This window comes from Haliotis rubra, unplaced genomic scaffold (genome assembly GCF_003918875.1).
Source record: "Haliotis rubra isolate DU_JTF1 unplaced genomic scaffold, ASM391887v1 Scf947, whole genome shotgun sequence".
NCBI classification, from domain to species: Eukaryota; Metazoa; Mollusca; class Gastropoda; order Lepetellida; family Haliotidae; genus Haliotis; species Haliotis rubra.
In genome coordinates, this window is record NW_025767687.1 from 337488 (window position 1) to 353810 (window position 16323).

The 16323-nt window shown below is 40.7% G+C and overlaps 1 protein-coding gene across 1 annotated transcript; it reads left to right on the forward strand.

Annotated features, from left to right (window-relative positions):
* The first annotated feature begins 3117 nt into the window (after positions 1-3117).
* Positions 3118-16166, forward strand: LOC124264838 (sec1 family domain-containing protein 2-like). The gene is made up of 13 exons (XM_046699622.1): positions 3118-3122; positions 3314-3485; positions 3715-3792; positions 6573-6630; positions 8261-8358; positions 8984-9111; positions 10170-10385; positions 10932-11022; positions 12557-12620; positions 13400-13502; positions 13952-14107; positions 15041-15173; positions 16006-16166. The coding sequence occupies exons 1-13, from the start codon at positions 3118-3120 to the stop codon at positions 16096-16098; spliced, it is 1395 nt and encodes a 464-aa protein (XP_046555578.1). The 3' UTR covers positions 16099-16166.
* Positions 16167-16323: the final 157 nt, after the last annotated feature.

Here is a 16323-nt window from a genome sequence, read left to right on the forward strand (position 1 = left end):
TCGCGCTTGATTCTCTTCTTTTGAACAGTATGTATGTCAAGTCTAGGAGTATTCATGTTGTAGTGCCGTTTCGAATTTAAGAACTCCTTGGGCATTGTCCAAAAGGTACCAGTAAAATAGGATCTCCACAGAATTCCTTTTCTGAAACCAAGACAACGGTATTGTTGTGTGGATCATTGGACGGTTGTTCATTGCATTGTTTATAGATCCGTTGTGGCTATTTGCAGGGTTGATACACTGGCTGTGAGGCTCCACATAAGGGCCATATGTCGGCGTATGTGGGATAAAAATATGCACGTGCAGTGAACTGATTTGATAGCGTGCTTTATCACATACCACGGCAATGTTATGCGATCTTAGAAGAGTCATTTACAGACATTTATCTTAAAAATTATTATTTTTCACCTGTTTTTACACAAGTAGCAATATTTGTGGTGCATATATGAAAACTTGATTTTCACGATCATTGATACTCTCCCATTAAATTCCATTCAATACTCTAAGATGTAGCCTCTTTAAAGTTTTCCAGTACTCCAATATTTAAAAATATATGATGTTGAAAAATTAGTGTGGAGCCACTGTATGGAATGAACAAATCTGATGACTTTAGTATACACAAATAGATGATATTTTGTGTATAGCAAAATGTGTCACCTATAGTGTTGATTCCACAGAAAAAACTCTGTTCTTACCTAGACCTTTTCATATTTCATACTATGCCATGAGACCACTTCACAATGAACATGACCTACAAGACAAAAGGGATATTAGACCTAAATTGAAAGTTCAGAAGAGCTAAAACTAAGTACTCAAGATGCTGTGTAGAGTACAGTCCCCTTGATAAGGTGCTGTGCTATTTAAGTACAGTCCCCTTGTAAGGTGCTGTGTGAGAGTACAGTCCCCTGCTGTGTAGAGTGTACAGTCCCCTTGTAGAGTACAGTCCCTTTGTAAAGGTGCTGTGTAGAGTACAGTCCCCTTGTACATTGCTGTGTAGAGTACAGTCCCCTTGTAAGGTGCTGTGTAGCAAAGTACAGTCCCTAAGGTGCTAGAGTACAGTCCCCTTGTACTGATGCTGTGTAGAGTACAGTCCTTTGTATGGTGCTGTGTAGAGTACAGTCCCCTTAAGGTGCTGTGTAGAGTACAGTCCCCTTGTAAGGTGCTGTGTAGAGTACAGTCCCCTTGTAAGGTGCTGTGTAGAGTACAGTCCCCTTGTAAGGTGCTGTGTAGAGTACAGTCCCCTTGTAAGGTGCTGTGTAGAGTACAGTCCCCTTGTAAGGTGCTGTGTAGAGTACAGTCCCCTTGTAAGGTGCTGTGTAGCCAAGAGTACAGTCCCCTTCCCCTGTAGAGTAAGGTGCTGTGTAGAGTACAGTCCCCTTGTAAGGTGCTGTGTAGAGAGTACAGTCCCCTTGTAAGGTGCTGTGTAGAGTACAGTCCTGTAAGGTGCTTGTAGAGTACAGTCCCCTGTGCTGTGTAGAGTACAGTCCCCTTGTAAGGTGCTGTGTAGAGTACAGTCCCCTTGGCAAGGTGCTGTGTAGAGTACAGTCCCCTTGTAAGGTGCTGCTGGGTAGCCAAGTGGCTAAAGCGTTCCCTCATCACGCCGAAAACCAGGTTTCAATTTCCCACATGGGTACAATGTGTGATGCCCATTTGTTGTGGCTCCCCACCATGATATTGCTGGAATATTGCTAAAAGCGGTAACACTAAACTCACTCACTCGTTGTGTAACTTGATGTAAGGTGCTGTGCAGAGTACTGCAAACCTAAAACTATTTTGTAATAGAGACTTCTGTAGTATGGAAATATATCCCCCTTCTTGCAACTCAGCAGAAAGAACTGCTTCTGTGAATATGTACATCATGATGCAGTAGTGTTGGGAACTGGTTGAAATCTCACAATTGATGATTGCTTCATTACCAACGAACAATCATCGAAAAACATTGGTTAGCATCATTTTTTCAGATTTTTCTATCCAGGTTGTTATTGCAGATTTAGTGTTTTGTTACTTAAGATGATGCAGGCCAATATTACAAAGTGCAACCTGTTATTAGTCTGCACCCAGGAGAGTCAATTTTTAGTGGGTAAACTTCTGGATAGCAATATAGCATTCTGATATAACATATTGCAATACAAACATTGCAACTGGAATTTGACTGGTGCAACTAGTTTTTTATCTTAGGTTGCACCCACCTTGTGCAAGAGGTTAAAATCTCTTCGTCGAGGCCCTGGGTTGTTATTGCAGATAGCGTATAAGATGAGGCTGCAACTTGCTACTTTAAAGTAATGAATAATATATCATGACCATAAACTTCCTGGGTCTGCAAGAAATATTCAGTCATGACTTTTTCAGATTAGTGAAAGTGAGTTTTCAAGAATTAAACAAGTTTGCAGGCCCCGACAACGTCGAAGATATGTTCCATCGTCAAGTGTTTCAAAGACTAAAACAGCAGTTCCAAAATCGTTTGTGTTCGATTATGAGAAAATGTGATCGATTGCTTGGTCGTTTGGTCACTGCGACCAATCTTCGATTATTTCAATTAATCGGAACACCACTATGATGCAGTGTTGACAGTCAAGGACAGTAACTCATGTCTGTTTTGCCTTGTCATGAATTGTCAGTAGCTTTTGTTTTGTGTTCCCTACTGAACCAGTGCTGAACAGATCTGGAAACAAGCGTACTTTGCCAGATGCTGTACCCAAACCTGTCTTTTTTATCCCATTTCATACATTATTGCCCATGAGTTTCTTTTTGACATTAATGAATCAGTGTTTGTATCACGTTGGCCTTTTAAAGTTCATGAATTCTTACCATTTCAACAACTAGCAACATGCAACTCAGATAGTTAATCAGAATACCTGCCGTAGAGTTTGTTTGTTGTTTAACGCCGCACTCAGCAATATTCCAGCTATATGGCGACAGTCTGTAAATAATCGAGTCTGGACCAGACAGTCCAGTGATCAACAGCATGATCATCATTCTACGCTATTGGGATACGATGACGTGTAAACCTAACCACCCGATCTTGTAAGTCAACTCTTACGACAAGCATGAGTAGCTGAAGACAAGTTCTAACCCGGATCTTCACAGGTTCTGCCTTGGTGCATGATCTGAATCAGAACAATGAAGTAATAATCTGTTGTCAGTTGAGATGTTTAGTACTTGATAAGATCAATTTATCAAAATTGACTGAAGGTTTAAATTTTATGGTTGTATATTGGCAACTGAAGCAGATTTGTTTGTTTGTCTGGCCATCAAATGTAGCAAGTGGGACAATGTCCATGCTTTTCCATGCCCCTGTGATTTGTTAATGAATAAGATTACATTGTACTTTGCAGAATTACACTGCAGAAATATTTCACATCCCTCTGTTCACTGCCGACATATGTCCTGGACTGTTCGTCACGCCAGCTTTCTCTCAAGTGTTCCCGTTACTTGAGACGGACGTACAACATGTACAGCTACAGTACAACACTGCTCACAAGGTCAAGGTTGGTTAAGATGTCATAGCAAAATCCATTAGGCTTGATTGTATTGTTCATGAAACTGACTTCAAACAATCCAGATCAATGTCAACCTGCTCTAGATCATCAAGGAAAAATTCCTGATAAATTGCCAATTCTTGTCAAACTAATCACACTCACTCATTGTAGAAATGATGTAATTGCCATGTTTTATGGTTTATTGTCAATTTACATGTTAACATCCTGTGTTTTCTAGGGAGACAAGGCATCGTTTACCTCCCTGTCTGAGATTGAGTGTCAGTATCTTCCCAAAGCATTACAGGTTACTTTCAAGGTAACTCTATAATACATCAGACAAGGTTTCCAGGTACTTGTTTGAGCCTTTGAGTTGTCAGAAGTTATCATTCTCATTGGATATTGTACTCTTTATGTATTTGATATATTTTTATTTCCCTGGTCTGTTGGGTATTTTTACACCTCAGTCAACATTGTTTTCGTTTTAAATAATTCTGCATGAAAAGCTATTTGAGGTCAATTCTAATTTGTATCTGTTCATGTGCTCCTCCAAGTGTGTAAAATATTGCATGGACTCACAGCAATATATGCGTCTGTTTAAAGATATGAATTAAGGCATAAGTCCATACTAGGACAAGCAGCCACACAGAAGTCACGATTGCTATATGAGTGCAATAATCAGAGGCCCAGATAAGCTGCGTATCCGGGTAAAATACGCATATAAAATTTCCAATTACGCATTGAAAAATAGTGTTTGCGTGCCAATTCGCAGCATTTAAAATGTTAGATACTCATAAAGTTTAAAACAAATCGTGCGACGGGATATATGTATAAAATACGCTTTGCGTAATTAGAGAAAAAAGACATGATTGCTATCAAGTTGTACTGTTGGTATAGGACAAATGTTGTACTGTCAGTATAGGATGAGTGATTTTTTATGAAATCATTTCCATTATATTTAAGTTGGTTTTGATTAGGTATGACATAAGGCAGAACATACCTGCTTAGTAAATTTACTCAATGACATAATACTTAGGTGAGTAAAATGACTGAAATACGCACATATTTGGAAGCAGTGGGTAACGGAAAATGAAATACCAACTCAACATTCATAATACCCACCCAAAAACAATACAGTGGGTACAGTACCCACATGAGCTAAATCTTATCTGGAGCTGTCTCTATAATACATCAGACAAGGTTTCCAGGTACTTGTTTGAGCCTTTGAGTTGTCAGAAGTTATCATTCTCACTGGATATTGTACTCTTTATGTATTTGATATATTTTTATTTCCCTGGTCTGTTGGGTATTTTAATAATAATAATAATGAGTGAATTTGTAACGCGCCAAACTCCACGCCAGCTGGTATGCTCATGGCGCTACAAGTAAAGTTATTTGGGTGAGAGTCTAGACAAAGTACTTCTTAAATAAACTGTTTTGAGATCTTCAGGCAGTGAATTCCATAGAACAGCTGATTGGTGGGCAAATGATCTGAATCAAAATTGTTTTAGTCTGTATCTAGGCACTGTGCACAGAATTTGGGACTGAGATCTGAGAGTTCTGGTTGGATAATACTGGCTTACAAGTTCACACAAATATTGCATGAACTCACTACAGCGATATATGTGTATGTTTAAAGATATGAATTAAGGCATTAGTCCATACAAGGACAAGCAGCCACATACAAATCACGATTGCTATATGAGTGCAATAATCTAACATTTCACCTCATTTTGAGTCTGATACAATCAGCAAGCATCTGATGGACATTGGCACAACTATAAAACCTGTCAGTAATGGTACCACACCAAATGTGTTTCTGGAGATGGGTGAATTCATTATGGGCCTTAACTCAAAAACCCTCACTGGGCGGTGGGGAGTCTAGTGGTTAAAACGTTTGCTCGTCGCACCGAAGGCCCAGGTTCAATTCGCTACATGGGTACAATGTGTGTGAAGCCCATTTCTGGTGTCCCCCGCCATGATATTGCTGGAATATTGCTCCAGATAATTTTTCAACATCAGTACGTCCGTACTCCATATTTGTTCAATATAGAAGTACTGGAAATGGAAAACCTTAAGAGTGTATTTAGAGTACTGAGTGGAATTTAATGGAGTATCAGTAATCAGTTTCCTCTCATGTATGCACCACAACATTGCTACTCTTGTGTAAACAGGTCAATAAACAATAAAACAATAATTTTTAAGATAAATACTTCTGTAAATGATTCTAAGACTGTACAGCATTGCTGTGGTGCATATGTGCTACGTTTTCTAAAATATTTCTCACGGTATCAGTGCATTTTGTATCCGCATTACACATGTAAGCTGCCCTTATCTGGAGCCCTGCTTACTCACTCACTAACTCAAACCCTCAGTAGGTGTTCAGGGAAGAATATTGCCCCAGTGTTCCTTTCTTGTTGTGATAGCAATGTAAGAGGATTAGATGTTAGCGAGAGTGTCTCGACTTTTTGCAGATTCACTGCAAGATAAAGTTGATTCCTCTTCCCACATAGGTTACTTGTCATATCTTCCCATTAACTCTGTTCCTAATATGACCATATTTCCTGGTTCTTGTAAAACCCATAGCGGCAAAACATCGCAACACAAATTATCTCCCTTCTTTCTATCAAATCAGAACACGTGTTACATCGACTTAGATCCAAATTGACTAACACAAGGAAATGTGGGGCCACAAATATCCCTCCTCTGCGGGACTTGTGTTGATGTGACACACGATACATTTAATGGCTAGCTTGTTCGTTGTCAACGAGGGCGATGGAGGCCCCATTGATCCTTCATTACATGACTGAGTTCCGTCTAGAAGAAACGTTTGCGCATCTCGCAGGGGAAGAGGTTCTTGTTTTCTCGAAGCATACAGAAATTACTGAGGCCTTGCAAATGATCACTTTTGAAACAACGTCGCTGATTGCACAACTAAATCAAGAATCCTGAACACTTGCACCATGAAAGGGCCATATTAGAACAGAGGTTCGTAGGAAGATATGACAAGTAACCTCTGTGGGAAGAGAATGAGATAAAGCAGAAATATTTTACATTTACTCAGTCACTCACTCACTCACACTGTTACCATGGTTACAGAGGCTTGCTTGCTGCTTCCATGCCTTGCTGAGTGAGGGGTCAGGGGAAGACCTGTGGCGTGGGTCACACAAAGTCGACTACTAGCCACAGAGATTGAAAACTACCCACCTGCCAAGATTAGAAGGAAGGTGAGGTCACTTGTCTGTATTGGACTTCAAAAATATTCTTACTGTTAAGGCTTAAGAGAGAAGTTATACTTGGTGTCTAAGAAATGGTATATTGTAATATACTGAGGGAAAGAAAATAGGGATGCGCATGAAAGCACAAGTGTTCCTTTATTTTTTCCAGTTTACACAAGTTGTGAGATACAAAGCGTGTGAGAATCCTGGGAAAAAATAAAGGAACACTTAATAACTCTCTCATATTTTCCCTCAGAATATAAAACCAAACCTGGATGTGTCAATTCTCCATTTGTGAAGTTTTATTGGCTTGCATGTTTGATATCGAACAAAGTTTGTGTGAGATTCTCTTTGTAATCTGCGTAGCTTTCCCCCGTCCCGGTATAGGATTGATTATCTAATGTGTACTATGTGTGAACCCCATTGTGGGTGTCCCCACTGTGATATTTCAGGAATAGTGCTAAAACTGGCCTAAAACCAGACTCACTCACTCACTCCTATAATGTGTATGAGAGAGAGCCCAAGTCGGTATCCCAACAAGATACTTCCCAGTACATTTTGCTTGGAGAAGAATACCAGTGGTGCATGACTGATTTTGTTTCAGAAGAGTGCTCATGTTTGCCCTGTTTCAGAATGTCTCCAACAGAGCTTCAGTCATCCTGATTGGACCGGACCCTAGACCTTGCATCCCCTGCTGGCCACCAGCTGGACACTCTACTGGACAAGATCACCAGCGTCCTGCCATCACTGCCTCGTCACACAATGCTGATGTCATGAAAGTGAGACATGACCCTCTCTGCTCCATTGTAAAGTGAGGACACAATTTGTTGAATGCATCTGATGCGCAGACTGATTTAGCTTTTCAGGGGTTGAAGTGTGCCACAGGGCATTATGAGTTAATTGTGGCATCAAGAAAATTCCTTGAACTTAGTATGAACAAACTCATTTCAACATGAGCAAGGTTATGAGCAGTAAAGTTTTAGAAAGTTTTCAAATTTCCTATTTATTGAAGTTAATAATACTTTGCTGTCCTTAAGAATATTCATCTGATCCTAACTGTGTCCTTTTTCTTGTTGAAAAGCAACTTTATCAATGGCCAGTATCATAGAATAAATAAATGTTGCAGCAGGGACCGTTCATAATTTATGGCCAGGGGGATGGCGATGATTTTAATGGAGAAGCATGTACAATGTGAATGACCCCCTAAAATTTATGTACAAAGTAAGTCTCTTTCCCCTTGCATGTCATGTACAAATCAATGACCCCATCTTTCAATATTTTTTTAAGCATAATGTTTAAATATTTTATGTACAAAATTGATGACCCCCACCTCCCAGAAAAAAATGGGTGACAAACACACACACACCCCTAAATCTCTCTCTCTCACACACACACACACACAAAAGCCATAAATTATAGAACGGTCCCATTACTGAAAACCATAAAAATAGTGTCGTCTTATGCCTTTGAAGATTCCAGGTGATAGATTAAGACTTTGGTTGCGTACAACCTCCCCACCATAACCCAGATCTCCAACTGATCACTGATTTCTTGTATCATTTGTTGTAGGGATGCTAAAAGCGTCATTGTCCCAGGAAGCCCTAGCGTCGGGCAGCTTCTCTTCACAACCTATACATTTGCAGAATCTGGTGTTTGGTAAACACAAGGTGACTATAAACTACACTCAACCAATGTTTTTCCTTTGTAGTTATTCAATTGTAATGTTATATTGTATTTCTTCTGCCAATCAAATGTTCATGCATGCACAACCTAGCCTTAAGGCTGAAATACAACCACCAGATTTGGTTAGCTCAGCCAGCTCCATTTTTGATTACAGGAAGCAAATCACACCAACTCCAATTCCACACAAAGTGTCACCTGTTTGAAAGTATCTGTTGACACATTCAGCAAGAAACAATGGTGATCAAAATACTGACCCCAAAAATTGTCATATTTAGTTACTGTGCAGATTTCGATTGAAAAATACATCACAATCTATCACATTTTTATCCAGTCCTAACTGCTGGGTGCTTCACTGCTCATTCCATCTTTTCTATGCATCTTCTGGCTGTGTAACTGATTCAGTTTTACTGGAGTGGAACTTGTAAGGGGGGATGACTCTGTATCCATGCCCTGATGGTCAACTGATTGCGAGATTGAGACCTTAGATGGAGCTGTGCAGGTTATCAAAGTTCTCTCAATAAGAAATTACAAGTAGCTATGGCATATCTCCACATTTGTCTGTAAAATGGTATAGTTTATTATGCTTCATCTTCTCAATTTGATTATCAGGAATGTTTAATGGCTGTAAATCGACGGCTAGTTGAAGCTGCTACCAGTGAGAAGCTTCCCGTCAACTTGGCAGGCAAACCAGGACGTGTGACTGCAGAACAGATAGACACCACACTCAGTTTATTCAAGTGAGGCAAAGATATTTCTCTTCTCAGGACTCTACCTCTTCCAGTAGGCCTTGTTTTACACCTGGGGCGGTGGGGTAGCCTAATGGTTAAAGCGTTGACTCGTCACGCCGAAGACCCGGGTTCGAATCCCCACATGGGTACAATGTGTGAAGCCCATTTCTGGTGTCCCCCGCTGTGATGCTGCTTGAATATTGCTAAAAGCGGCGTAAAACCAAACTCAGTCAGTCAGTCAGTGATTTACACCTGTTTAAGGATCTATACTAAACCTACCTACCTACCTACCTACCTACCTACCTACCTACCTACCTACCTACCTACCTACCTACCTACCTACCTACCACACACACACACACACACAATAATAATAATATCATTAATAATATTACATACATATACATACATACATACATATTACATATATTAATATGTACATATGTACGTACATACATACATACATACATTATTACATACATTATTACATACATACATTATTATATACATACTAACATTTGTATAGCGCAGATATCCAGCTCAGCTGCTCAAAGGCGCTTTGTTTTTTAACCATCTCCATAACTGTAGAAATAGAAAAGTTGTTTTCCATAAATTATGTCTGCTTTGTCAGTTGTCAGCTTCTAAGAAATGTGAATGAAGCAGGCAAAGTGTGATTCAGAATGTAACATTCATCATTGTTATCAGAAGAGGAAGGTCATTGGAATGCCTGCTTGTTTCTCATAAGATGTAACTAAATGGATTTGTGTTCAGGTTTTGTACATATCTGATGCATCGTATCTCATTTGTGTAGACTGATTCTCACGATGTCCATCACTGGATTGTCTGGTCCAGACTCGATCATTTACAGACCGCTATCATATAGGTGGAATATTGCTGAGAGCTCTGTTCAGCAAACTGGTGTGTCTACTTTCAGTTTCAGTCCACAGCAATATTGCAGGTCGAGATGTACAAGTCCTTCACATAAGCAAATGTTTACACGAAAGAAATCTTTTAGTTCAAAAACGAATGCAAAAGTTGTGACATATTATGATGTTTCTATTTGTCAGAGGCAACTATGCTGCCATTGAGTCTCATCTAGATACTCTCCAGGTTGCCATGGCAACATCACAGGCTTTGAAACATCAGGATACTAGTCGCCATGACAACCTATTAAGCACGGAAAAGAATCTTGTCCAACTTGTTGGAGATGACAGCTCTGCCGGCGGTCTGTCCCACATACTGACCTTGCTCAAAGGTCAACTACAGCTTCCAGCCAATCAGAGGTTAGTCCATCCAGTATGGTCACAGTAACAAAATGATGAAATCGTGAAAAATGTTTTAGAATGTGCCAATATTGTTTGTCTCTGTAAAATAATTGTCTTCAACTCTGAATTAGTAGTAAATCAGAACACAGCACTTTATGACATCTTTCTTCCATCTGTCTGTGTAGACCGCCTCCGTGGTGTAGTGGTAAGAGTGTCGGCCCGGAGTGCGGAAGGTCGCGGGTTCGATCCCCGACCGGGTCATACCCAAAAGACATTAAAATATGGTACTTGTTGGTCCCTGCCTGGCGCTCGGCATTAATGGGTACAACAAGGACTGGTCAGCTCGGAGTCAGTATAATGTGTCTGAGTGGGGTATTCATGCTTCACTGCGGCATGGTATCTCAGTGGGGTAGCACTATAAAACCAGCTTCAGTCTGGGCTAGTACAGGCAGCCGCACACACACACACACACACACGCATGCACGTCGTCATATGAGCGAAATATTCTCAAGCACGACGTTAAACCCAATTCCACCACCACCACCACCATTTGTCTGTGTGTAGGTCCCATAGTCTGGACGATGTGTTGATGGTGCTGATGTTCCTGTACTCGCTGTCAGGAGGAGACTGTGGGGACGAGGAACTGGAAGTGCAGGTTGGTGAAGTTCTTGCTGCTTCCGATTTTTTAAATGCCTGATTCAAAAACAATTACTCACTTAAAGGCCGGGGTTCAAACCTATACACAGATGGGGTGTGGCCTCCTTGCCTTGTAAAAGCTGTCTTTAAATGCAAAGCAATGCAGTATTCAAGTACATTCCATGAAATATCACAAAACTGACTTACCGGTTCATGAGGACATTAAGTCATAGTGTAAAGAAGTATGTTATGAAGGCTGACGGTAAAATGTATGGATGCAGACAGCCTACAAAACATACATTTTGAAAATATATATTTCTCTTTTTGTCAAATCCATATTTGAATTTCCCACTGTATCAGTCAGGTGGCCAGAGGAGGGGAATTTCCATAGAAACAAGCCTGCGCGTGGGTTAGGGTTTCATTCAATTTCAATGTTTAATATTTCAGGCACATTGTGAAAATGTCCCCCTCCACACTCCCCTGATCCCATGCTGTGCAGGATTAGGGCTGTACACTTATTTGATACTACACATCACCATGTTGGAGGTTTTATTTTCAGAAAAATACTAAACTTTGAAATTTCATGTACGCTTATCAAATTAAACTCTTTAGTCATCAAAATATGTAGTTACAGGGTTGTTGGACATTTACTATAAGGCACATGTTTATTCTTATTAAATTTGAGCAAAATAAAGTACTCTGCTATGCGGCTCGGGACATGCCTTCTGTTGACGCGGGAGTATGTAGCAGGGCGTAGAGTCATCCCACAGATGACATCCTTACCTTGTCAGCTTGCTGATGGGGTTAACCTCTTTGGTCATGTGGACCACGCGCCCGACATCGGAAGGTCCATGGTTCGAATCCCAGCACGGGACTCGGAAATTTTATGGCCGCTACGCTAGTAATGTCAATGATTGGATTGTCTGGTTGAGATTATTTTTATACTGCTGTCATGGAGCTGGAATATTCTTTTGGTTGTTAAACAATGAACAGACAGACACCGTGTTTGGATTCTACAAAACCGCATTCATTCAAAGCTACTTCGTTGAATAGTCCCAGTAGGGAATTCACAAAACAACGATCTGTACCTCAACACTCAAACTCACTTTCACACAACTTTGTTAGTTTTGTTAGTGCCATAAGTATTAACATGATATTACAGGGCTCCAGATAAGGGCCGTATCGGCGTATGTACGGATAACAAATATGCACGATACGGTAGGAAATAATTTAGAAAACGTAGCAGATACGCACCACAGCAATGGTGTACGGGCTTAGAATCATTTACAGACATATTTATCTGAAAATTATTGTTTTATTGTTTATTGACCTGTTTACACAAGAGTAGCGATGTTGTGGTGCATATATAAAAGCGAAACACAAGATTACTGATACTCCATTAAATTCCATTCAGTACTCTAAATGTACTCTTAAGGTTTCCAGTACTCCTGTATTGAAAAAATAAGGAGTACGTGCTTTGATGTCGAAACATTATCTGGAGCCCTGCATTATACCCTGTTTTCCTCACCTGATTTTATTTGATCTTTGTTCAGGACCAGCTTGTGGAGGCTATTTTAGCTGAGAAGTCCGACTTACCCCCTGTGATACATTCTATTGGTGAGTTTGCTGAAGTTACTTTCGTAATAACTCACCGTATTGTTGTGTGACCTTCCATTTATAATCACCCTTGATATTCTATGTACATACATCAGATAGACCTATGGGAACTGTCATAGTTGAGTGGCTCAGTTGCCACTTTCAGCTGAAAAAATGTAAAAAATGTTCAAGGAATTAACATACTGATAATTACCAATATTTGCTTGAAATATTATTAACTGGATAAGGAATTTTTTTTTTTAATTTGTTTCATTATTGTTCAAAGGGACCACATTTATTTACTTAAAACATCAATATATCAACACATTTAGATCATTGCTGATGTGTATTAGGGAAGGTTTGTGTTTTTAATGATTTGTATAATGGGAACAATGACCGTGTCACATAAAGTGATCCTAGTGCTAAGATAGTCCTAAATCTTACATGTTTAACCTAGATTCTTGATAGTGGTAGACAACTTTGTAGAATCGATCCAAGTTGTTATGGGAACAGTGTAGCTTCTTGTCATCCTCCATCACGTTGGAACATTATCCAGTTATTCTGTTTGAATATTGATCTTCAGTAACCCATGCTTGTCGTAAGAGGCGACTAACGGGATCGGGTGGTCAGGCTCACTGACTTGGTTACCACATATCATCGGTTCCCAATTGGGCAGATCGATGCTCATGCTGTTAATCACTGGATTGTCTGGTCTAGACTCGATTATTTACAGACCGCCGCCATATAGCTGGAATATTGCTGAGTGCGGCGAAAAACTCAACTCACTCACTCTATTGCAGTGGGGGATGCTGTTAGTGGCAGTATTGTGAGGGACCTGCTGGAGGATGTGTGGAGCAAACTGGAGGCTGTGGGGACTGCTCGGGACGACCTCAAGAACTTCCAGTAGGTTCCACCTGTCTGTCTGTCTGTCTGCCTACCTGTGACTGTTTTGTGTTTTACTTACTTACCCACCCGTGAAGGTCCGGGTTAGAATTGATCTTCAGTAACCCATGCTTGTCATTAGAGGCGACTAACGGGATCGGGTGGTCAGGCTCGCTGACTTGGTTGACACATGTCATTGTATCCCAATTGCTTAGATGATGTCAGTACAGGATTGTCTGGTCCAGACTCGATTATTTACAGTTGACACATACCTGGAATATTGCTGAGTGCAGCATTAAACAACCAACCAAAACAGGCCTCTGTGCTTTCATGGGACCGTTCCTGTGTCTTGTCTTGTACTACTGTCCACTTCCATTTCTGTCTGTTTGTGTGTATATCTACTGTGTGTGTCTATTCCTGTCTGTACGTTTGTCAGTTCAGAATTTATACACGCTCTCTTGTTTCCTCAGATCCATCCTGGAGCCATCTACAGCCATCAGTCCAGCCAGCATGAAGCCTCTGCTGAAGACAATAGTGGAACAGATCTTCAGCCCCGACAAGCCCGAGCTTGTGGATCTAGAATTTAAATCGAGTGGACTCAAAGACTTCTTGAAATCAGGATTTGGGTAACTGGCGGTTCCAATCTTTGAACATATTTTTCTGTGTGAGGTTATTTTGGTGTTTGCTTGTGCTAGTGCGGAAAAGCCATTTTAATCAAGGGTAGGAAACACTCATGAAAGTTAAACCAGAAACATATTTCTGATCTTAAACACGGTTCTTACACAAGCACCCAGTATATTGACTCGATGCAAAATGTCCATCGGCGATGGAAACACAACTACTATCTTTCAATAGGTCTTGGTATGACACAGGGGGCAGTGGGGTAACCTAGTGGTTAAAGCGTTCACTCGACACTCGAAGACCCGGATTCGATTCCTCACATGGGTACAATGTATGAAGCCCATTTCTGGTGTGCCCTGCCGTGATATTGCTAAAGCGGCATAAAACTAAACTTACTTACTGGTATGACACAGCTGTGAGTCTAACAACCGACCTTCCTCTCTCTCGACAAACACTGTACCCATTCTGTATCAAACTGATGAAGCTGAAGTTGACGTCTATTTTCATTGAAGGATGGTGAGGTGAGGTGAAATTGAATTTAACGTCGTGCTTGACAATATTTCACTCATATGACGACGTGCATGCGTGTGTATGTGCGTCTGCTTGTACTAGCCCAGACTTAAGTTGGTGTTATAGTGCTAGCGCACAGAGATACCATGCCGCAGTGAAGCATGAATACCCCACTCAGACACATTATACTGACTCCGAGCCGACCAGTCCTTGTTGTACCCATTAATGCCGAGCGCCAGGCAGGGACCAACAAGTACCATATTTTAACGTCTTTTGGTATGACGCGGTCGGGGATCGAACCCGCGACCTTCCGCTCTCCTGGCAGACGCTCTAACCACTACACCACGGAGGCGGTTTATTGAAGGATGGTTTACATAGGTAGTTGGATAAACTGTGTGCACTCCAGTATTTTTCTGTTACATTTTCAGATTGTTCATGAACGTGAGCAAGCCCCGCCCCAGTGACCACCCTTTGCTGCTGGTGTTTGTAGTGGGTGGGGTGACCGCGACAGAGGTCAAGCAGGTCAGAGATGTGGTGGACAAGATGAAGCTTGATAAACAGGTATGTACACTTATTACCTGACTAGTTCTTTCCACTGGGCAGAATATAGGGCAGAAGCTTGACTTACAGGCATGTCAATACTTGTACCTGTAATAATAGGGCAGAAGCTTGACTTACAGGCATGTCAATACTTGTACCTGTAATGATAGGGCAGAAGCTTGACTTACAGGCATGTCAATACTTTTACCTGTAATAATAGGGCAGAAGCTTGACTTACAGGCATGTCAATACTTGTACCTGTAATAATAGGGCAGAAGCTTGACTTACAGGCATGTCAATACTTTTACCTGTAATAATAGGGCAGAAGCTTGACTTACAGGCATGTCAATACTTGTACCTGTAATAATAGGGCAGAAGCTTGACTTACAGGCATGTCAATACTTGTACCTGTAATGATAGGGCAGAAGCTTGACTTACAGGCATGTCAATACTTGTACCTGTAATAATAGGGCAGAAGCTTGACTTACAGGCATGTCAAAATACTTGTACCTGTAATAATAGGGCAGAAGCTTGACTTACAGGCATGTCAATACTTTTACCTGTAATAATAGGGCAGAAGCTTGACTTACAGGCATGTCAATACTTGTACCTGTAATAATAGGGCAGAAGCTTGACTTACAGGCATGTCAATACTTGTACCTGTAATAATAGGGCAGAAGCTTGACTTACAGGCATGTCAATACTTGTACCTGTAATAATAGGGCAGAAGCTTGACTTACAGGCATGTCAATACTTGTACCTGTAATAATAGGGCAGAAACGTGACTCACAGGTATGTCAATACTTTTACCGCAGAGCAATTTAGTGACTTGCAACATTTCATGTATTCACAGGTTGTCATTGGAAGCACAAAACTGTTGCGAGGAACTGATGTTCTCCAGTCTGTTTTCTGCCAGAACAATGTGGACCCAGATGCTGTTATGTAGTCTTGTTGATGATCTGTTTTTTTATGTATAGAGGGAAATGAGGCAATAAAACCTGTTTTCATGTGCACGTTTTATGTGTGTGTTTTCATTACTGACTTACCTGAACATGTCTATATGCATTTGGAAGGATGCAGGTGATAGTTGTCCATTAACTGGTGTTTGTCGTGTTTATCAGGCACGACCGCCGCTAAAAGCAACATAAAACCCAACTCACTCACTCATTCA